At 37.1% G+C, this 24,303-nt stretch overlaps 1 protein-coding gene across 3 annotated transcripts; it reads left to right on the top strand.

Moving 5' to 3' along the window:
- Window positions 1-1,558: 1,558 nt before the first annotated feature.
- tom1 (target of myb1 membrane trafficking protein) lies at window positions 1,559-23,611 on the top strand. Of its 3 annotated transcripts, XM_067458999.1 has the most exons (17): window positions 1,559-1,711; window positions 2,154-2,271; window positions 4,053-4,137; window positions 4,430-4,508; window positions 4,620-4,769; window positions 6,665-6,799; window positions 6,987-7,091; window positions 8,596-8,712; window positions 8,855-8,988; window positions 11,632-11,671; window positions 11,774-11,897; window positions 11,982-12,033; window positions 15,309-15,375; window positions 15,580-15,648; window positions 16,095-16,154; window positions 17,608-17,638; window positions 19,804-23,611. In XM_067458999.1, exons 2-17 carry the CDS (start codon window positions 2,220-2,222, stop codon window positions 19,896-19,898), a joined length of 1,395 nt encoding a protein of 464 aa, XP_067315100.1. In that variant the 5' UTR covers window positions 1,559-1,711; window positions 2,154-2,219; the 3' UTR covers window positions 19,899-23,611. The 3 variants fall into 3 exon arrangements, with proteins under 3 accessions (XP_067315100.1, XP_067315119.1, XP_067315110.1); XM_067459018.1 differs by lacking the exons at window positions 1,559-1,711; window positions 6,987-7,091 and having other exon boundaries at window positions 2,121-2,271; XM_067459009.1 differs by lacking the exons at window positions 1,559-1,711; window positions 15,580-15,648 and having other exon boundaries at window positions 2,122-2,271.
- Window positions 23,612-24,303: the final 692 nt, after the last annotated feature.

Here is a 24,303-nt window from a genome sequence, read left to right as displayed (position 1 = left end):
GAATGAGGTTTTAAAAAGGTATCACTGCAGAGATGCTGTATGATCAAGAATTTGAATGATTAGTGTCTTCTGCCCAGCAAGGCTGCATTTATTTGATCAAAAATAGAATAAAAACAGTTATATTGTGATCGTGAAATATTACAATTTAACCCCTTTCCTGTCACCGCCCTTTTTGAGAATAGACACACTGTAAAAAAAAAAATTGTTGGTTTTTGTTGGTTTAACTTAAAAAAGTAAGTAACCTGGTTGCCTTAAAATTTTGAGTTTATTGAAATTAAAAATTTGAGTTGATACAATGAAGGAAATTTGTTTAATAAATAGAAACTCAAAATATTGTTGTATCTGAACCCCTTAAAAAATTGATAAACCATGAAAATAGCAAAATTTGGCATGTTTCACTGCGTCATCACAAATAAAGCACACACAATTACCCAATATGCTAACAAAATATTTTAATAATATTTTAATAAAGGCTGTCGAATCTCAAAAAATGTTCATTGTATTAACTCAACATTTTATTTTCAATGACCTCAAAATTTTAAGGCAACCAGGTAACTTTTTTTCTAATTTTTTACAGTGCACAAATGCACCATCCAAACTTAAATGGCTGTAATTCAAGAATGCTTTGGACTTAATGTTGTTTTATTTATAATGAATACTAAAATATAGAATATGGGGAAAAAAAGACAAAAAAACAACAACAAATCTGATCTAAAAGTTACAACATTGAAAATCTTTTGTAACATAAAACTGCACAAGTTTCCACAAACTATTAAGCAGTAAAACTGTTTTAAACATTGATAAGGATAATAAATGTTTCTTGATCATCAAATCCTCATATCTGAATGATTTCTGAAGGATCTTGTGACACTGAAGACTGTAGTAATGATGCTGAAAATACAGCTTTGATCACAGGAATAAATTACATTGTAAGATATATTCAAAAAGAATATTTAAAATTATATAACATTTTACATTTTTTATCAAATGTAGAGACTCAACAAATGCTTCAAAATATCTATAGCCTACTATACTATTGTAGCCTCAATTCCTGAAATATCTCTTCATTTTTCTCTTAGGTCAGGCGTGGACTGCTTTTAGTATTGTGCCCTGTTTAATGGGCTGTAGTGTTTACAACAACAGAAAAAGTTTGACCTTTAGACAAAAAGACTAATATTACTGGAGGAAGCGTTTCAGATATGATAAAGTCTGACATGCATCATGCATTAGCTTGATCTCCCGTGACCATTTTTACAATAGACCCTATAAATCATTTGATTCTAGTCCCAACAAGACAAAAAACTGCATCTCATGCATCAAGGAATCAATCTGCATTTCTTTTTTTCTTTCCTTTTTTCTGTAGAGCACACACACCCTGACAGGTCACCAGACTGCTTGTTATGCACTCAAATCAAATCATGTGGGCAACTCACACATGGCAGGGCAGGGCCTGCATTTCAGGTGGTTTGAAGAGCGCCACACCTTATCATTTATGCAGGTCCATATAAGAATCCTGGTTGTGTTTGTCCGTTCAGAAAATCCAAAAACCATGCTGAGCTACAGTATGCCGTATGTATTCTGTGAACAGTGTGTGTGAATTATTTGCATTGAATATCTGGATGACAACACAACACATAGAGCTTAATGCACGGAAATACTGCATCCCACAATGTAATGAGCTTGACTTGCACATACTTCCATTTCCAGATGGGTGAGTAATGTCATTTATTTACCTATTTAAAATGATCGTTTACCCAAAAATGAAAATTACATCCTCACTTACTCAACCTCAAGTTGTTCCAAACCTGTATGCAGTTCTTTCTTCTTTTGAACATAGGAAGATAGTTGATAACCAAATAGTTGATTGAAAAAAACTAATACTATGGAAGTCAATGGGGCTCATCAACTGTTTGGTTACTGACATTCTTCAAAATATCTTCTTTTGTGTTCAATAGAACAAAGAAAGTCACTTGCCTACTTGTACTAAATATGCAGAATGATGGTTGTTTTGAATTGTTTATTGGTGCATAATGCCTTGTACACATAGTAATAAAAAAGGAAGGCAGCACACAGTGGACACAGCCAAAGTCCCCGTATTCTCAGACTGCTACTGTCGCTTTAAGAGATGATGTAATCAGTTAAGTTTGTTTTAGCTTTCTCCAGCTGATCAGCAAGCCGAAGCCGAAGCACAGAGCAGCAGAGAGTGAGACACTCGGAGGATGGAGTTTTTCACAGGAAACCCCTTTTCTACACCCGTGGGTCAGCTTATAGGTGAGTAACACTCTGGATGAGATCCCAAATACCACGCAATACGTTTAAGCGAGCATCAGTGTAGCACAGATCAGCAAGTGCACTTTAGCTTGATGTATTGAATACGTCCAATACATCAAATGTATCATATATAGCCTATATCTGAATATTCGCGCCTGGTTTGCATGCAAGACACATGAAGCGAACACGTACACGTACATCGGTTTATTTAAGTACGACCGCAAATTATACGATTAAATTGAGATTGACGCCTCATTCGTGCAAACCTGTATCGGATGCGCCCCATAAGCGCATTCGTGATTGGCTGAGCTGCGTGTCAATCAAACGCTGTCTGCCAATAGGGGCGAGGAGGTTTGTTGGAAGTCGTCTCGCTGGATCCTAATAACGTTTTGACCCATTTCTTTACCGCACTCATTTAGAAAAGAACTATTTACATCTCAGAATTAAAACGGTTGTGTAACCCAATCTAGATTTAAATGCTGTGTTCGTAAGAAATACAGTAATATCACATTTTTATTCATTATTAAGGGGTGGTGTGTCGTTGCTGATACTAGTCTCATCTCATCTCAGCACAGAGCAATTAGTTGGGTTGGAACTGCGTGTTCCAGCCAAACACCCTAATTATGCAGTAGCAGCTAAATCATCTGTGCAATGTTCTGCACATGTCTGATTTATCTTTTAGATTATTAGAATTGTCAGTGTTTCTAAATTAACTAATATCATTAACACAATATTTATATGGAAAATCTTTAAGATTTACATTTTTGTTTTGTCAGCATGTAATTGAAGTTGCAATTCAATTGCAATCTTTTCCTCCCTATTGTGTGGTATATCCTTCTTCTTCTCAAACAAGAAAAAAATAAATAGGGCTGGACTTTTTGTCATTCTGGAATTGATTTGATTGGATGTTCGTGGTTTGCCATTGCCGTGATGTCATGTGAGTGACAGGTTGCCCCGCCCTCGCGCCAGTGAACGCATCATCAGAGATGAGATGTCATTACAAGAGGGAGGCAAAGTTATTTTGATGAAAGATTATAAGGACACGTGCATTTAAAAAAAAATTATGATGTGCATGGATAAATCATTTATAATAAATACTGCAATATTCCATTAAAAAAAAAAAATGTCAATTTTAATTCCATGGTGACTTTAAAGATGGGTGGACACCTTGTGTGATGACACAAGCAGTGTAAAGAGGGAGCTTTTGATGGAACTTGCCCTTTCAAACTGTTGAAAAGCCTGTTTTCCCTGCCCAGATATGTAACCTTAAGCATTGTAAACAACACAAGTCATGTTAAACTCAGTTTGCTAGTTACAATTTTCAGTTCAGCAAATGGTTAGGATTTTACTAATCCAGAGTGAGTGGACTGTAAATACGAAACCTCTTTTTAAAGTTAGTCTGGGCTCTTCATGACAACAAGGAGCTATTATGTCAGCACAAGTTTAGTGCTTGTATCTTTGATAGTGTTGTTGTAAATCATAAACCACGCGTCACTGTTGAGAAAGATAACAATAATGTCCTGGTGTAATAGCAGACAGACAGTTCAGTGTTCTTTCATCCTAAAGTTTATTTTGTGCTGTTGATTCTGTTGATAAGGAACAGTGCTAGTTAGCATGCAAACATCTACATAATTGCTTTAAGTTCATTTGTTTACTGTATTTTATTCAGTTGTGCTTAAAAAATGAACGGTAAGTATGTGATTAAAGTTATTATTTATTACTAGTTATTTTAGGGTGAACCCTTTATGTTTGTTTGACTGTTCCTTGGTCTCGTTTCTCAGAACATGCCACTAGTTCTTCCCTCCCGTCAGAAGACTGGGGCCTCAACATGGAGATCTGTGACATTGTCAATGAAACAGATGACGGGTGTGTATGTTGTCAGGGACGACAGATTTCTGTTTATATGGTCATGACAATGGATTCTTCCTCAAATGTATTTGGACACCTAAACTACTCTTAAAACCTCTGAATGCTGAGCTGTACAGCGATTGTTTTAACATCTTAAACCTAGCTCATCTTGCTTGTGCTGTCCTTCTTTGCATAAAATAATAATAATAAATGGCTTAAGTGTCCAAATCTGAACAGTTCATTCAATTGTATGGTGCTATGGTACTTTATTGTTCTGCATAATTGTTTTGTTATGCTGCTCTGTTTGCAGGCCTAAAGATGCAGTCAGGGCAATAAAGAAGAGAATTCTGGGAAATAGAAATTTCAATGAGGTCATGCTGGCTTTGAGTGTAAGTGTCAAACATGTTGTCAATACCATCAAATGTACACGTATAGTAATTCAGTGTGTTTTACATGATTCTCCATGTGCATTCTTCAGTGTCCGTTTGGTTTTGCTGCAGGTGTTGGAGGCCTGTGTGAAGAACTGCGGGCACAAATTCCACATCTACGTGTCCACCAGAGACTTTGTGGAGAACGTTTTGGTCCAAACGATCCTGCCTAAAAACAACGCACCAGTGGCTCTTCAGGACAGAGTCTTGAGCATGATACAGGTCCAAATAAACCCTTTGTCAACTCAGCTAGTGTTCAGAGTAAATAGTGTCACATGATCCTTCAGAAATCATTCTAATATGCTAAATTGCTGCTCAAAAACATTACTTCTTATTAGGGCCTGAGCAGCGGTGGTGGGAGGACCCTGTTGTAATTGCTCGGCCTATTATCCTTCTCCTAAATGAATCGCATTTTTGAGGGCTTAGACATTCTCGAAAACTCATACGTCAGAAGTGGTGAAAATTTACATGTGATATGGGTTTCAAAATTAGGTGTACCAAAGTGGCTTGATAGAGCCACCTACAAAATTTTAATTAAGGGCCGTTTACGCTACATTTCATGTACAGGTATGAATTTGGTAGATGCATGTAACAGCCCAATACCTAGAAAAATAGTTTCTTGGTGCAAAATCTTAAATCCAACAGGAAGTGAGATATTTAGAATTTTCTCTGCAAAATGTTGGCAGTTTTTGCTGTTTCCAGGTGTTCGTTGTACTTTAACAAAGTCCTCCTCCTAGAAATTGTTATCAAATCAACATCATATTTGTTCAGTCTAATCTAAAGGCTGAACAAAGTCTGATGTTTCGCCATGAATAACCAGCGCAACAGTGGCACTGGTGTGAGGGCCCTTTCTTCGTTGCGTGCAGCTTTAATTATTATTATTATTATTGAAAACAGTAGCTTAAAATCTATTTTTTCGGAAACTGTGATACATTTTATCAGGATTCTTTTATCAATAGAAAGTTAAAAAAAGAAATACAAAGTTCTGTCATGAAACTCTAGATAGTGCCGGCTAAAAGGTCTTTCGCAATTTGATTGCAACCATACCATTTTCTATAGGGCACAACTGATTGGTTCTTGCTGCGTCAGTAGCCAATGAGTTTGCTGTTGAACCTTGAAAACTTGGTTAGCATTTGCCTTAGCAATGCAGTGCGCTTTCAGAAATCCTCCACCTTCCCCAGCTCCACCTGTATAGATCTGCTACGGGTAATTCATGTATGCAATATTGTACAGCAGCAGAAAGCTTATGCCTTCTACAATTTCGGCAATCCTATAAGATCATTTCAAATCTCATTAAACGACATGTATTTAATAAACTTTGGTACGACATGAATGCACAAATTAATTGTCATTAGCATGCACTAGAGGTAGACAGAGCAAAATAAATCGCACTTTGGCAGTTGTGGTTTTTATGTGCGCTGAGGAGGAGGAAGCGAAAGGAGAACATGGCTGCAGTCATGGCTAGGTCAATTTTACAAATGGAATGGGAGGAAGTAGTTTTAGTGCCATGTCCTGTTGATCTATACCCCATTTCATGTTGCATTTTTATTGACTAGTCTGTAGACGTAGGTCGTAGCAGCAAACATGTTGTGAGATGATCATGCTACATTTCTGACACTGTCAGAAAATTATCACACGTTATCTTTGGTCGTAAGACTGTTGTCTTTGAACCTATCTCGCTGTATAATGTAGGACCACCAGTTAGGAGCCACGACAACAGAAATCGCCACGCATGTTTATAATTTGTTTGGGACTGCCCAAATTTGTACATTGGGCATCATTTGCTCACAGCAGTGTGTTGTGTATATATTGGCAGTGGAAAGTCCTGTAATTGCTCAAACAGCATTTTTACCACAAAAACCAAACACATCAACATTGTCATACCATTACAATGCCAAACACTCAAAGAGTTTTCATGACAGTTCTTGTTTTGTGACATTACAAATATCTACTGTCACTTTTGACAAGGATCCATTTTTGGCAAGGATGGATTAAATGAATTACATTTACACTGGCATTAAAAAAAGTTTGGCTTAGTATGTGTCTCTTAGTATGTGTGCTGCAGTGTGAAGTATTCAGACAGAGCTGAGGGTGTGTCTGTCTTTGTCTCTCACTAGGCGTGGTCCGATGCCTTCCGTAGCTCTCCAGATTTAACCGGAGTTGTAACCGTGTATGAGGATCTCAGGAGAAAAGGCTTGGAGTTTCCCATGACTGAACTGAATGGGTATTCCCCCATCCACACACCCAACAGGGTATAACTTCTGTTTATTTAGATACTGGTTGAAGCAGCTTTTTATTAACAATTATAAATACACAAATATTTTTTGGAATGCCAGCCATTAAAAAAGGTTGCACACAGTAGATCCTCTCTAGATTGGTAGCATACAATATGTGCACTGCTTATTTTTGTATTTATTAATTAATGCCTGATGCCAACAGACCGTTGGTTCTGTGTCTCCTGTAACAGCGGGCACAGAAAGTCACTCTGTCACATCCTCAAAACCACAGCATACAGAGATGTCTGTCACACTGTCACCTCATCAGGTAACACACACATAGGAAGGCTTACTAGCATGTCACACTTGAGATAAAGGGTGGGTGGGCGTCTCTGCGGGTCTTAAAAAGTCTGAATTACGCAAATGAAGGCCTTAAAACAGAGCAGAAAGTCTTAAATTCATAGTTATGGCATTAAATGTTGCATGCATTGCACATTTTAAAAAATCTTTCTAAGTATTTTTGTCCTGTTTTCCAATACAAATATCTTAACATCTTTGATACATTTACATGAGATTCAAATTCTTAAAAATTTAACAAAAATATTTTTTAATTTTTTTTACACAAATATCTGTCAATGAGTTATGAAAATGTCCCTTTGAATTAAGTTGATTGGCAATATTTATTCTTATTTTAAGCATAAACTCATTTTAGTAGATGCATCTTGATTTAAGAATCTTTAGCCATTTGCACTGGACAACAAGAGAAAAATACTGAGGAAGAATATCACTTGTGCAGTATGATCAGAAGGTACAGTAAAAGTTATTTGCATATTATAGTGGTTGAGAGCCATTTACATTTAGAGAACATGTTGGTGTTTTGAGTTCCCTGCAATATATTCATTTTCTGTATTTGCTTTTAAAAAAAGTCTTGAATAATTAGAATTTGAGTGAGTTTGACAAGGGCCAAATTGTCTGCAGTGGTCAGTATCTATCAAAAGTGCTCCAAGGAAGGAACACTGATGAACCGGCGGCTAAGGCTCATTGATGCATGTGGGGTGCGAATGCTGGCCCGTGTGGAACGATCAAACAGAAGAGCTACTGTAGCTGAAATTGCTCAAGAAGTTAATGCTGGTTCTGATAGAAAGGTGTCAGAATACACAGTGCATCGCATTTGTTTCGTATGGGGCTGCATAGCCACAGACCAGTCCGGGTGCCCATGCTGACCCCTGACCACCACTGAAAGCACCAACAATGTACCACCTACCTAAGCATTGTTGCCGACCATGTTCACCCTTTCATGGAAACATGAAAACTCTGGTGACTGTGATTCTTCCAGCAGGATAATGTGCCCAACCACAAAGCAAAAATGGTTCAGGAATGGTTCGAGGAGCTCAACAACGAGTATGAGGTGTTGACTTGGCCTCCAGATTCCCCAGATCTCAATCCAGTCGAGCATCTGTGGGATGTGCTGAATAACAAGTCCGATCCATGGAGGCCCCACCTCGCAACTTACAGGTCTTGAAGGATCTGCTGCTAACATCTTAGTGCCAGATACCACAGCACACCTTTAGAGGTCTAGTGGAGTCCATGCCTCGACGGGTCAGGGCTGCTTAGGCAGCAAAAGGGGGACCAACACAATATTAGGATGTTATGCCATAATTGCATATATATAAATATAATGACCCATCAAGAATTCTGGTGATATATAATTCTAAAAATCTAACAGCATATGTAGAAATGAACATTAACCAAGATAATTAAATGCTGTTAAGTGGATGTTTTTATTACTATAGTATTGAATACTGCTGGTTTCAAGTGTGTCTGTGTTTCAGATGAAGACGTTGAAGGCCGAGCTGGAGGTGGTGCGTAATAATATATCTGTGATGTCAGACATGATGAGTCAGATGGAGCCTGAAAGTCTCGAGCCGTCGGACACAGAGCTACTGCAGGTTGGAATCACACACTGACACAAATACACACCCTTGCTTTCTTTTCCACCTTTTCTTCCACCTGCATGCACACACTCATCCTCCAGTTGATAAATGTAAAGGGTTGTTGGTGTTTCTCTTCTCTCTCTGTGGCGGTCAGTAGCAGCTGTACTTAATGAGCAAGGAAATGCAGGGCCGGATAGTGGAGCTCATACCTCGACTGACAGAGGAGAAGCTTATAGAGCAGTTACTCACTGCCAATGACGACGTTAACACCACGTTTGCACAATATCACAGGTTAGAGGGATGATGTTTGAAAATGTTACATGAATATTTCATCTTTTTTTCCATGCACATGGAGGCCTGCAAAGTGTAAATGTGTTATAAAAAAATATGGTGAATAGGTATCTGACTTATGATAGGTGATCAAAACAGATCCAATACACATCAGTTGTTGAAGTTATCAATTTCATCCATATGTTTTCTTCTTTGCATGTGACAGAATCTATCACATTATAAAGATGAATTCCAAATAGCATACTACTGTATCTTTATATATGGCAAAAATAGTAAGAAATGTGCGCTATATCCAACCCAAAACTGAGACCATGATGCTAGCTGAACAAACTCAGGGTTACAGGATTAGTTTTGAGTTGACAACCAAACCGATTCCATCTGGCTTTGTTGGTACCATGATGCTGATCATCAGCGTTCTCTGCTCAGGCTTTAGTTTAGTTAATTTTACATGGTCAAAAGTTTTGGAACAGTAAAATGTTTTTTTAAGAAGTCTCTCTTCGGCTCATCAAGGCTGCATTTATGTTAGTAAAATAAATATGTGAAAGCTTTATATTACAGATAAATGCTGTTCTTTTGAACTTTCTATTCATTAAATAATCCTGGAAAAATAAATGTACACAACTGTTTTCAGCATTGATAATAATAATAAATGTCTTTATCATCAAATCATCATATCAGAATGATTTCTGGAGGATCATGTGACACTGAAGACTGGAGTAATGATGCTGAAAATACAGCTTTGATCACAGGAATAAATTACATTTTAAAATATATTATAATAGAAAACAGTTATTTTAAATTGCAAAAATATTTCACAATAATGCTGTGTTTGCTGTATTTTGGATCAAATAAATGCAGCCTTTTTGTCTAGTGTGTGTGTATGTACTATGTGTATATATGTGTGTATAAATACACACACACACACATTTGTTTTTGTGACATTCCATAGGCGTGATGCTTTTTATACTGTACAAACCGTATTTTTTATCCCGTCACACTGCCCCCACCCCTAAACCTACCCATCACACACACACACACACACACACACACACACACACACACACACACACACACACACACACACACACACACACACACACACACACACACACACACACATACACACATACACACACACACACACACACACACACACACACACACACACACTGCCCCTAAACCAACCCAACACAGGAAAAATTCTGCAATTTTTTTTAAAACTCAAAAAAAAAAAAAAACTCATCCTGTATGATTTATAAGCATTTTGAAAAGTGGGGACATGGGTAATGTCCTCCTCACCCTCTCCTTGTAATACCTATGTCATTATACACATTTGTGTCCTCATATGTCACAAATGTATTATATATATATATAAACGTATTATATATATAAATGTATGTATATATATATATATATATATATATATATATATATATATACATTTTTATCATATACAATTATTATATTAAGTAATCGTCATTAAAGCTAGACTTTTTATTTATTTATCATATTGTGACCTTTAATTTGGAGCAAGAGAAACTGGGGGGGGTGGCTTTACTGCATCAGACTTGTTACTTTGCTCACAGCAGATTAGTTCAAATTCAGTTAGAGATCTCTTATCCAGAACATAACCAGCAGTTTAGCTGTAGAGCTTAAGTTACTATGACGATGAACACAGCTAAAAGCCAAACCACTTACATAGTACCTAAAGCCCAGGATTGGTGCAGTCTAAACTGAAACTTACCTGGCTAGCCAGCTAAACCGGCTTCATGGTACAGGCCGCTGACCTCTTAACCTCAATCTAGTGCTCTATTTCTCTGCCAGTGTACTGCCACCCAGTGGACAACAACATCACTGCATGACAAACACAAAAAATGAGTTGGTCTGGGTTATTATGCTTATTAAAACGGTAACACTTTACAATTGGGTCTCATTTGTTAGCATTTGTTAATGCATTAATAAACATAAACAGTGAACAGTATATTTAACAGCATGTATTAGCCTTTGTTAATATTAATGAGTTAGATTAACATTGACTAAGATTAATAAATACTGCAGAATTTTTGTTCATTCTTATTTAACTAATGTTAATACATTAAGCCTTATTGTAAAGTGTAGAACATTAAAACTAATGTCTGCTAACTAACTTGAAATTAATATAAAAACTTAACCTAAATGGTATTTTTTAATAATAATAAAATTAGCAAAATAAAATTGTACAAATTCAAATGAAATCTGAAAATATAAAATGTAATTCAAAATATTAATAAATGTTCCTAAAATGTTCTAATTGTCCAAGATTATCCTAATTAATATTGGCAATTATGGGAATTATGAAGCATAATATGTAGAGGAGAGCTTATTTATAACAACAGGGTTCCCACGATCATGGAAACCTAGAAATATCAAAGATTTATTAGGAAATTATTAAAATCCTAAACATTCATAGTTGTTTTACAGTATATATACATTTCTGTAAATGAATTACAAATATATTTTGAAAATCCTTATAAACTAATCATATCCACCAATAACCGACTGTGGAAGTCATTAATTTGATGTGGGCTACACACCTTTCAGTGAATTAGTTTCATTTAGTAACTTGTCTTATCAGTGTTACCCAACTTCTCTTTTTCTTCTCAGATTTGAAAGACATCTGACCAGACAGAGCAGTGCACAGTCTGTAAGAATTCATACATTTGATATCAAACACCGCTGGGTTTATCTATTGATATATTCTTTATTTTTATTAATTCATTTATCTTAATTCGTGGTTTCATTTCAGAATCCAGCTAATGCAAAACTCATTGACTTGGGTACTCCCAACCAATCGAAGGCAGCAAATGGTGCTCACAATACAGTTGTCCAATCAACAGTGACCACGCTATCCAATCAGTTAGCAGGATTGAGTAAGTTCCCATTTACATTTTGCTCACATTTTATTCTCTATCTTCAGTTAGTAATGTATAATTTTGTTGCATGATTCGCTACAGGCACAAAAGCAGATGAGCTAGACCTAAACAAAATCAGCTCATTACAAAACAGGTAAGAATTAAAGCAGTACATATGTATAATTACAAGTCTCATTTTATAAAACCGCAGTTGAGAGTAAATGTTTGTGATATTTTCAGTTATTGACAATAAAGTGAACTTGATAGTTTAAATCTTATCATTTTCGTTAAGTGCCCCTATTATGCTAATTTAAAGGTTTCTAATTTTTGTATTGTAGTCTCCTACAATAGATTTACCTGCATCGAATGTCAAAAACCATTTTAAAGGGGGGGTGAAATGCTGTTTCATGCATACTGATCTTTTTACACTGTTAAAGACTTGGAATCCCATACTAAACATAGACAAAGTTTCAAAAGTTAAGGTGGACGTTTGATGGGAGTATTTCTTTGTTAAAAATACTACTTCCGGTTAGTCATAAGTTTCGGCAAGTTTTTTGAGATCATGCGTCCCCTTTGACGTTAATGGGGGCGGAATTTCCTTGTATGGGCCTTACGGACAATTCTACCGGAAGAGCGTGAGAGAGAGAGAGAGGGAGAGAGCGAAAGTAACAGGCTACGCCCATCAAAGCGCTGGCTTGTAGGATGCTGGACAGGTGATGTGCACATAACAATGTCACCATAAAAGTGCGTTTTTGGTTGCCAGACCAAGACAGTCCTGCACAGATTCCCCCAAAACCCCGCGTTAAGGCAACAGTGGATGTAATTTGCTTTTCCGGATCAGCAACTGAGTTGCGCGAATGTTTATATCTGTTCGCTGCATTTCGGTGCCGACTGTTTCATAAACAAGGCCCAGCTCGACACAGGATTTTCCCGATCGCCTAATGCTGAAGGATGGAGCAGTCCCAACGTTAGAAGGGTGAGTGAGACTGCTTCAAATGTCTGTGTTTTTGCCTATGCCCATCAAGTAGCCCAAACATGATCACGTATAGTTAATTGATCAATGGAGCATGCGATGTGTAGTGCGTGTAGATTTGTTTAGCTGGCCACTATATGTGTAACTTTATGTTTGTGTATTGTAAAAGCACTCCAAACAACAATACACAAAGAGTGGGGAAATATGTTGAACTAAATAAGCGCGCTTCTTCATTCAAATGTGCTACTATTCCGTGTCTTTCAATGTAAACACTAACTAATCCTGCTGTGCAAAACCGGTCCGCTTACTACAATTGTCTACACAAACCACGCGTAAACACACAAACACACGTGCACAACTGCACTTCCCACATGTACACCTTCAAAGACAAAAATACGACGATATAATTCAAGTATAAATATGTAAATAACACAAGCCGCTAAGCATATTATATAGTTAGTGTATAACTTGTACCACATAGAGACGTCCTGCTCTAGTCGTTTTTGCTGCTGCTCCTGTTCAACTGCAGCCTCTGGGTCTGATTCCGGATCATAGATGTATGGCTGTATCTGATTAAAAGCCATATTTTTATTTTGAATAAAGTTTTTTTCCCGCTGTTAGGGATGACGCACTCGACTCAACACAATAGCAGCAGCGCGCACACGTCATTATTTAGCTCCGCTCACACGACACGCCCCCACCCGCTCGGCTTTTTTCGGAAAGACTCGGAACAGCGCATCTTTCTTATATAATTATTAAAAAAATAAAGACTTTTCGGAGATATGCAGGATGCAATGCTACTCTATAGGTACTCAAGATTGACATGACACTGACTGAAACTGAGTGTTTCACCCCCTTCTCATAATATACATCGCCTCTTTTCTCAGTGTCTGAAATGGTTCAATAAATGGATACTGGATACACAGCGATTAAAGTGTTATACTTTATAAGAAATAAAGTTTATGTTTGTGGAATAGCCTGGAAATAATAGGAGCAAAACCAGGAAACATTAGCCATGTAGTTTATCCTTGTTTTACACATTAAATAGACTAGTTGGTATTGCATTACCATTAAAAAGAAAGTGACTGTGAGAAGATTTTCTATAACATAAAATGAAAGGTAATTATGGCATCTGTATTTCCATATCCATTCCAGCACCAGTCCTCGTCTTTTGGAAATGCGTGCAAAGTGGATTTGTTTTGACAGCACAGAAAACTTTATCCTCTCAACAACACAAACCAAACTCTTCCAGGCCTCAAGTTACAACTACTGTTTAAGGGTCAAAGTAATAATAATACTTATTTTTATTTATATAGCACCTTTCCAAAAACCCAAGGTTGTTGTTCGCAAGCAGCCAATGACGACCAATGGCTGGCATTATGCAGATCTAACTTGCATATGTTAGGTTACAAACCTACGTTTGATCATGCAGGAAGTCAGACTGGCATTCCTGACGCCTCATTTCAGCAGGTCAGACTCACGTCCTTTCTTTTGGGAGACGATAACTTGATTTGTCATGTACATGAGCTTTGAAACCTTGCAGACATTTTTACATCAACTATATTACACTCTACATGAAAGATAAAATGCAAAAAAAGCAAAATGGGGGCACTTTGAATAACGAGTGTGTTGTATAGAAAGTGATGTCTAAAGAGATTCACACATTTAAGAGTAATAATTGGTGTTAAAAGGTTAGTTAACCCAAAAATTTAAATTCTGTCACTAAGTCCTCACCCTCATGTCGTTCGACACCCGTAAGACCTCCGTTCATCTTCAGAACACAAATGAAGATATTAGTGTTGAAATGCGATCAGAAAGGCCTTCATTGACACCAATGTCATTTCCTCTCTCAAGACCCATAAAGGCACTAAAGACGTCGATACAAAGCCCATCTCACTACAGCGGCTCTACAATCATTTTATGAAGACACAAGAATAGTTTTTGTGCGGAAAAAAACGAAATGACTTGTATAGTGATGGGCCGAATTCAAAATAAATGTCACGTGATTTCATCAGTTTGACACGCGATCTGAATCATGAATCAATACACTGATTCATAACCATTCGAAACCTTGTTTTGAAATTGGCCCATCACTATATATTCATTTTTTGCGCACTAAAACTATTCTTGTGTCTTCATAAAATGATTGTAGAGCCGCTGTAGTGAGATGGGCTTTGTATCGACGTCTTTAGTGCCTTTATGGGTCTTGAGAGAGAAAATGACATTGGTGTCAATGAAGGCCTTTCTGAGCCATCAGATTTCAACACTAATATCTTCATTTGTGTTCTGAAGATGAACGGAGGTCTTACGGGTGTCAAACGACATTAGGGTAGTATTTAATGGTAAGTAATTATTGAGAGAATTTTCATATTTGGGTTTATTTGTATAAGTGAGACTAAGAATGAGCAATAACACTTGTCTTAGTAAACGCCACTTAAAAATGTATTTATTAATAGTCCAGGACACTGTGCAGCTCTTGGGGGACCGGCAGCCTCGCGAAGAGAGCGACAGGACAAAGGAGCGGTAAGTGTCTTTGAATGACTTAAATCTTGCAGAAAGAATATGATGTTTGAAATTGTGTTCAAATGCCATCTCTTTGTATTCTGAGAGAGCAGCATTCATTATTGTATGTGAGAGCAGTCAGGATGTTCCTGTGGCTGTTACCACCGGACATCGGATGCCACTATATGCGTCCATCATTTAAAACGGTTGTCTGTCTATGTTAAGGATGAAAGCCTAGGCTCCGCCTCCCTCGGCAGCTCACCTCAGTTTCATTGGATGCTTGAAAAGGGAATGGTGGGTCTGATTGGCTGATGAGACGGTCAGCCTGCAGTGTGTGACGTGCTGTTGGTCGAGCTGTTGTACCTGCTCCTCTGGGCTCGTTTTGTACCTTTTTCTTTCAGCATGTCAACGTTTTTTTTCTAGTTTGGTGAACAACATGTCTCTGCCGTCTTGCTTTTGTGTCGCCTGCATGTTTTGAGGAGCTTCATCATCTTTATTTGCTGAAGGTTCTGTGGGACTTTTTTGGTGTTTAGTTTGTTGTCCTGAATCCTACCTGATCCATACTCGCTCATTGTCTTATTTTATGGTGTTCCCATTTCAAACCAACTCATTTCCCATTCTTAGGGCTGAAACATACCGATTCTTCCTTGCTTGTTTGAGATGGGTGTGGTCTGGTTTGATGATAGTCCTACTTTATTATGCTAATGTATATTAATTCATATTTCTTCATCTGCTGTCAGATCCCTGTCAATCAGAGTGAAGTGATGGATGACATTGAACAATGGCTTGACGTGGATGATGTGAGTCACACGCTTTTAAACCTCTAACTGGTTTGCTAAGGACGGGAATTGTAAATATAACAGGTCTAGCTCGAATTCCAATTTAAAGGAATAGTTCACAAAAATGAAATTGCTGTCATCATTTACTCATCCTCAACTTGTTCAAAACCTGTATGGAAGTCAATGGCGACCATCAACTGTCTGGTTATCAACATTCTTCAAAATATCTTCTTCTGTGTTCTGCAGAAGAAAGGAATGTAGACAGGTTTTGAACAACTTGAGGGTGAGTAAAGGATGACAGAAATTTTATTTTTAGGTGAACAATCCCTTTAATAATTCTGATTTCTCCATTTATTGGACAAAATGTTTTAGTATTTGGAGGAAATCCCCCCCCCATTGGTCATATAGCAGTAACATTATTCATTATTAATAAATATTATATATATTTAATATGTATTTATTATTTAATAGTAATATAATATTTTAAATAATGTTTTAAAACAACCTTTTTTAATAGCAGAATTCCCTTAATTAAACTACTATTCAAACATTTGGAGTCAGGTGTGTGTGTGCGTGTGTGTGTGTGTGCGTGTGTGTGTGTGTGCGTGTGTGCGTGTGTGCGTGTGTGTGTGTGTGTGTGTGTGTGTGTGTGTGTGTGTGTGTGTGTGTGTGTGTGTGTGTGTGTGTGTGTGTGTGTGTGTGTGTGTGTGTGTGCAATATGCAATATGCATCAAATTAATCAAAAATGACAGTAAATACATTTATAATGTTACAAAAGCTTTCTATTTAAAAGACATACTGTTATTTAAAGATGTATAATAATCTATTCTACTGAAATATTAAGCAGCGCAAGTTTCACCATTGGTGATAATAATAATAATTAATGTTTTTTATCTTCATCAAATCCTTATATCTGAATGATTTCTGAAGGATCATGTGACACAGGAGTAATGATGCTGAAAATACAGCTTTACCATCACAGGAATGAATTACATTTTAAAATATACTCAAATAGAAAATATTTATTTTAAATTGTAATTTTTCCCAGTATTACTGTATTTTTGATCAAATAAATGCAGCATTGTTTAGAAGCGTATATGAATATGTTTTGTAGCATATAACTGCTTTGTCATAAACAACTAGTCAGTAATTACTGACAAGCTTTAACATAAAGTGGTGTGAAAAACAGATCAGGGATAAAACGGTTATAAATTATTTCAAATTGAACATTACAAAAGTAATGACTAGCGGTTCATTAAGTCAAGAACCGCTCCAGCTGATTCAATTATGACTCTTATTTACAGCCTGTCTGTTATTTTATTTACAGTTAGAAGATTTGTGAATGTCATGAAATGTAGCACTGAAACGTGAAATAAAACATTTATGAATAAAGCAGAGGGTACATTTGGATTTCACATCATCTTAAAACACTGATTATTGTTTACTGTATTTAAAGTATATTTTTGTGTTGCAGGAAGATGACTCTGAAGGAGTGACAAGTGAAGGTGGTACTCTTGTTTTTTTTGTGTGCTTACGAAATATGGCTAATATGATGATGCTTTCAGCTACAAATACGACTGTAGTACTATTAGCGCCAAGTAATGTATTTTGCAACATTTAAATCGACACAGATTTAAATTAACAGTGAAAATATTTAAAAAAATACTAGGGCTGTCCTCGACTAAGGATTTAGACAATCGAATCGAATTGTCGAATCTCTCTATGGTAGACCGATACAAATCATCTGTGTGTGTGTGTGAATGGGTTGGGAGGGGCACGACACTGTCAGCAGGAGGGTAAAACTATTTTAATTTTCCTTTACACACTGCACACAGCAACAACTTTTAATAAAGCAACCAAAACTGCCTGCCAACTGACAGACAATGGCTTTCTTATTTAGGTTTAAATAGCCTAAAAGGTAATGTGGTGGATAAACATTCATAAACCGTTTTCTCATAACATGTTAAAGCCGCGATCGAAATACAGAACATCATACAAATATATAAAAGAACATTTTGATAAATAAACCTAAAAAAAATACCTGCCTAGAGAGGAAAAGTACTTTGAGTGCGTTTACATGCACGTTCTGAAGCCGATTGTGCCTAAAGCGGTTGAAGACGTATGCGAAGCTCAGCCCCGCGGCATCTCACTCACACCGCCACCTGACGCGCACATTATATACACACGAGCTCAATTTTGAATTGACTGACAGATGAGCTGCACGAAAGCGCTCTGTGGTGCAGCAGGATTTTAAACAACTTTCTGAGTGGCCGCGGACAGGCGCTGAATGCTGCCGCCGGTGTGTACACTCATTGAACGTGTTCTAATTTTAAAGGCACAGTGCGAAGCTCAGCGCCCTTAAAGGGGTCGGAAACCATAGACAGTAAAAGAAATGGACAGAGCGATCCCATTGACGTCAACGGCGAAATAATGAAGTCAACCTAGGGACACACTTCCTGATGGCTGAGCGAACTGCGCAGGCTCAGACTGAGCTTGACGACGTAGATGTGACGTGAGCCTCCTGTCTGACAGCTGTAGGTCTTCTGCTAGTTGTGGAAAGTGAAAGCTGAATCGCGTTGTTTAAATATTTTCTCCCGTTGCTTTTGGCTCACTATCGGCTTCTCCCCTTTCTTCTATCTTGACTTTATCAGACTTTATGTCTCCACGTCCCCCCGACTGTCTCATAGACTGTAAAAGATTGCCTGCGAGCGTCTCCTCAGGTCTATACGGTAATTTCTCAACTGTGCGACAGAGTCGCGTTGGTTATGACGCAATCGTTAGCCTATTTTTACAAAAACAGCTTCTGCGGGACGATAGTGTAAGATACAAGGTAACGGAGCCTTTTATGCATTGTTGTGTTTCTTTATAAATAAACAATGGACAAATGGAGTCTTTAAACGCCTCTGATGTAAAGTTATTCACTGTCAAAGTGACTCAAAAATGAATGGGAGTCAATGGGATGCTAACAGCAGGTGATGGCTTGGTTAATGGCAGCCCCTAGGGGTGGAACGCTTTCCGAGCGCTAGATTACCCCCTTGTTGGAAACCAATGATCAGCTCAGTGCCGCGACACGTCTTTAAAATATTGAGCACCCCCATTTTGCCAAAATGGTATGATCCTCGTTTCATAACACCCGCGAAGATTCGACCGTGAGATCGGTGGTCGAATCAGGCTCCACATATTGATGCATCGAATCTTCGACTATTCGGGGTCACCCCTAAAATATACCATCCATATGCTACGATTATTTTTGCATGCTCACTTATTTTAACTTCTGCATGCTGGGTTATATCAGTGGGCAACTTTTAATGCTTTTCCTCCTACCTCCACTGACTTGTATCACCTACGCCTTTGCACAGACCACTGTAAAATAGGAAATAAAGAACCACGAGTTGAAGACTTGTGGTTTTATCATGTCCTCAGTTACCTTTGCTTACTCTTGTTGTGGTAAAAAAAAAGAGAACTTTTTGTGACAAAAATGCCTAGCTCAGTAATTTTTCTCTCACTTGCTGGTACTTTCCAAACCCAGCAGTGTTCATAAACAGCATGTGTTCATATGGCACTTCCTACTGTATGTCTATATATGGCATTTCCTATTGTGTCTCAATTAAGGCTGTTCAACCAACTGTTTAAATCTGATTTCAGTGTCTTGTCTCCTTCTCCCCCTCAGAGTTTGATAAGTTCCTCGCAGAAAGGGCGAAAGCGGCTGAGCGTCTTCCTTCAGTAAAAGCGTCACACCACAACCCCGACCGCTCTCAGCTGTAGCTCTGGGTTGTATTCGTGTGTCTACATAAACCTGTTCATAACTTCCAACATTTGTATTTCAGTTATTAACCATGTGCTTACTTTTCGGTTTGTGTATAGTATTTTTGGTTTATTTCTAACCATGTTATGTCTCGATCAAGCTTTGTGAATCTAAACTTTAGGCGCAGGTTATGTTGACGTTACCGTATGAAATATTTTTATAACGAGACACTAATTTCTTCAGTACATTCATTTCTGTTGTAGAGGTCATTTTCTTTTAATGGAGAAATGGTGACACATGAAGAAGTTTATTGATCTTTATTAAAGATCTTGATTGTTGAGGTTAAAGCTGTTGTATGTATATAGTGTGTATTATATTAGTATGTTTTGAAGGAAGTGGCTCTTAATGAAACATGGAAGTTTGTAGGTTACGTTTCTTTCATACAATGAATGTGGTTTCCGTCTGCAGGCTGCTGAGGTATTCGTGTTTGTAACCGTTGTACAACCTTATACAGTTCATATTAGGGGTTATGTTAAAATAAATTCAATAAAATGTAGGTTATTTTGAAAACTGTTTATAATTCTCTCTCTATATATATAGATATGTTTGTTTTATGCATGTTTTCTACAGGCCAGGCCCGGATTTCGTGACTGGGGGGCATTTTAAAAACTTAGTGGAGCTGGGGCAGCATTATTTTGTAGTGTTGGCTGGTCACTTGATTTGATCGGATTTATTTGGCAAAAAAGGCTTCTTAAAGTTATAGTTCACCCAAAAATTAACTACTGTCATTAATTACTCCATAAGAAAGTTCATCTTCAGAACACAAATAAAGATATTTGTTTATGAAATCAGAGAGCTCTCTGATCCCTACGTCAACAGCATACAGTTAGAAATTGTTCAATAAAGTAAAAAAAAACATTTTGCACAAAACAAACAAATAAGTATTCTTGTCGCTTCATAACATTAAGGTTCACTGTAGTCACATGGACCATTTTAAACAGTTTTTCCTATCTTTCTGGACATTGAAAGTGTTCATTAAATTGCTGTCTATGTGAGGTCAGAGAGCTCTCAAGATTTAATCCAAAATATCTTAATTTGTGTTCTGAAGATGAACGAAGGTTTTGCAGGTTTGGAACGACATGAGGGTGAGGAATTATGACAATTTTCATTTTTGGGTGAACATGATACTTGTTAACATAGACCACAATATATTTATCTGAAAAACTGCTCAGAAGTTATAAGCAGAAATAGCCATTTTTCATATCCCATGACCTGTAGGTGGGCACTGTTCACAGACAGAGCGTACCAATATTCGTTTTCGATTGATCAAAATCTGGCCGAGATACAGCCTTGGAACCAATTCTGAGTCAACCTCGTTAAATTTGCGATATAACTTTTGAACAGAGATGTATAAACACGTTTAGTCATTAATGTGCTGATCAGGCCAAAGATGATGTGAGATCATTTTGAACAGAATAATTTGAAGGAGTAAAAAAAAAAAAAAATTATAACCTTTAGAAAAGTGAATTTTTGAACTGGTAGTGGCATTCACTGATGCTCAAGGCAACACAAGCCAGTGGATGTAAACCTTCGAACAGGATGACTAGAAATTATTTTATTTCAAGATCTTATTTTTCATTTTGTCCTGCAAAAGCTACATAAAATATTTACATATTTTCCAGATGACAAAAGAACTATTAACCCCCCAATCATGCTGTGCAAATGTTTACACATCCCTTGCCTTCTGGAGAGACATGGTAAATGTTTTCACCATTTGTATTAGTTGTGTTTGAGTTCCTCAGTTGTCATCAGTGTGAAAATAAGAGTCTCAAAAATCATAAAGTCACTGTTAGAAAGGGTTAAAATATACAAAAGATGCTGGAAAACTGAGGAATGTGGTAGACCTGGAATATTTTTCTGAAGAACTGTGGGCATGGCTTAGTTTAAACATTGGGATTTTCCTTAAAGAAAGAAAAAAAACCCATACAAATCCCATAAATCATCTAGGTAATGACACAGTTCTGAGAATCAATTAAGCGCATGTCTCCGTGTGTTTAACTAAACTGCTTCATTTGTGTAAATGCAGATACTATCATCAAGTAAATTATATGCAAATTAGTACACAAACAAAATAACTGAAACAACTGAATACATTTTTGCAAACATAACCTGAGGGAAGCTTGTTAGACAAGATTTGCATATGCTGCTTGAAGGTGCAATATAAATAAAAGCCACAGAATTGATTGATTCATTTTTTTACTTTATTTTTCAACACATGCACCACAATGAGTGCGACACCCACATTGTAGACAAATAAAATAATAAAATTACATGACATACTAAATATATATAGAAGCATTTTTATTCATTAAATTATCTTTTTAAATAATACATTGAAATGCATTTACATATTTGGCAAGTTCTTGTAACAGTCCGTTAAATATTGCTTTTGTTAGTTTTCTATCTAAATAAATATTAGTAAAATAAGGCACAATATTCAGTAAAGTGCAAGCAAAGGATAACAATAAAGGCAAAGCTAACAATAAATATATAGAAAGAGAGAGTGTCCGAGCGAGCGAGAGCGACAGAGAGAGTTTTGAACAACTTTAATTACAATAAAAAACAATCTTCAATCAATTAATTTTCCATCACAAAACATGAAATAGAATTACAAACACCCATAAACTTTTTTATGAACGTTATCATAAATAGGTTTTTAAATTACCATCACAGTCAACATCGCAAATACAGTTATTTATAACTGTATTTATAACCACTTAAAACTCTTCAATATTCTCATTCAGTCGATAATATTCAAATTATTTTCTTAACCGTGACTTCATCAAACCCTCATAAATCAGTACCACATCAGTTTGCCCCACACCACCTATTTTACAGGACAGCCAAACAGCTGAGAGAGAGAGAGAGAGAGAGAGAGAGAGAGAGAGAGAGAGAGAGAGAGAGAGAGAGAGAGAGAGAGAGAGAGAGAGAGAGAGAGAGGGGAGAGAACTCTACATTGCATCAGTCAGGATCCTTTAGGACAGGGTTTCACAACGGATCCTGATCAAATCCACCTTGATTATTAACCAAGGTCTTCAAGATTATGAGTTTGATCAGTTGCAGTCTAGAGCCAGATTTGAGAAACCCTGCTTTTAGGACTCACAGTATCCTGTGTTTAAATAGGCTTTTAGCAGATGACCGACTCCAGTCAGCCACTTTTCCTACAGTAAAGGCGAGTGACATTAACACTATGACACTGCAAATGAGCAACACTGCATGTCCAGTCAGAGGCAGTGCAGATGGCTCTGGTTATAACAGAAAACATTTAGTTTGTCACCAACTTCCAGTGAAGGCACTTTGAGATAAACATCACAACACCCAGTCATGTCAGGACAGACAATAGCCCGCAAGCCTTATTTAATTACTCTTGGCAAGCGATTGTTGCGACACCCCTGAGAAAAATCATGTGCCTCTTAGAACAGCAGCAGTTTAGGTATTCCCCTAAAATCCTATCGGAGACATTACTTTAGATATCATGTTTCATATTCAGCAAGGCATCGAGACAAATTATACAGACCTCTTCATATCACCTACATGATTGTATTTCCAATTTTGAGACAGAATGTAAACCAATTGAGTGCCGATTGCTTAAAGGGACAGTTCAGTCCAGCCCAACTTCTGTCACATACAGTTTCTGCTGTATTAACATCAAAGATATTTTAAGAAATGTAAATATTTTTTGGTCCATAGAGTGAAAGTCAATAATAACCAAAATGGTTCATTTATATAAAAATGTACATACACCAAAACTATCATGTTTTGGATGAATTATCCCTTTAAGAGTTTCAAGTAGAGAAGCATGATAAATGCACAACTAAAAGAATCCATTGTAAGTACTAGGTCAAATCATTAACTACAGTTGTGATCAGAACAAAAAACAGTTTATACACGTCTCATTCGCTAACTACTAATTTTTATTCATTATAATATTAATCTCTATTATTCACCAACTACACAAAATTTTCCCTAGATTCAGGTATTTGTTCTGATCTTGATTCATGTGGCTTATTCTGGGGAATGTGTCCCTGAAGGGAATGATTTGTATAAAACATGTCCTTTACGGTGCATTAACACAGGGCGTGTCTGAAGCTCGGTGCTGACATAACAGTCACAGTGACAACGGCTAATCACATTACATCTGTGGTAAAACAAGCTCGGCAATTGCACGTATGGATGGGTATCGAGAAACGGTTCCATTTGTGTTCTACACATGCACACAAAAATGTGTCAAAATATTCTCGAGAGCAGTCATTTTTTACGATGGTAAATACGCATGTGTAACAGCACGGCATCTGTGCAGCTCTTAAAGTGACGGCAGATTTCGCTGATGCTGTCTCTATAACGTTAATCAAACAAAAGGCAATG

The sequence above is a fragment of the Pseudorasbora parva genome, chromosome 2 (genome assembly GCF_024679245.1).
Source record: "Pseudorasbora parva isolate DD20220531a chromosome 2, ASM2467924v1, whole genome shotgun sequence".
Classification (NCBI taxonomy): Eukaryota; Metazoa; Chordata; class Actinopteri; order Cypriniformes; family Gobionidae; genus Pseudorasbora; species Pseudorasbora parva.
This window is presented reverse-complemented; position numbering and strand designations above follow the sequence as displayed.

Excerpts from the sequence above, each read along its gene's own strand:
- tom1 (XM_067458999.1), top strand. The coding sequence starts at position 2,220 with ATGGAGTTTTTCACAGGAAACCCCTTTTCTACACCCGTGGGTCAGCTT. Across the intron at positions 2,272-4,052 it reads ACCCGTGGGTCAGCTTATAG|AACATGCCACTAGTTCTTCC; the intron begins GTGAGTAACACT and ends CTCGTTTCTCAG. Across the intron at positions 15,376-15,579 it reads AGCGACAGGACAAAGGAGCG|GATGAAAGCCTAGGCTCCGC; the intron begins GTAAGTGTCTTT and ends GTCTATGTTAAG.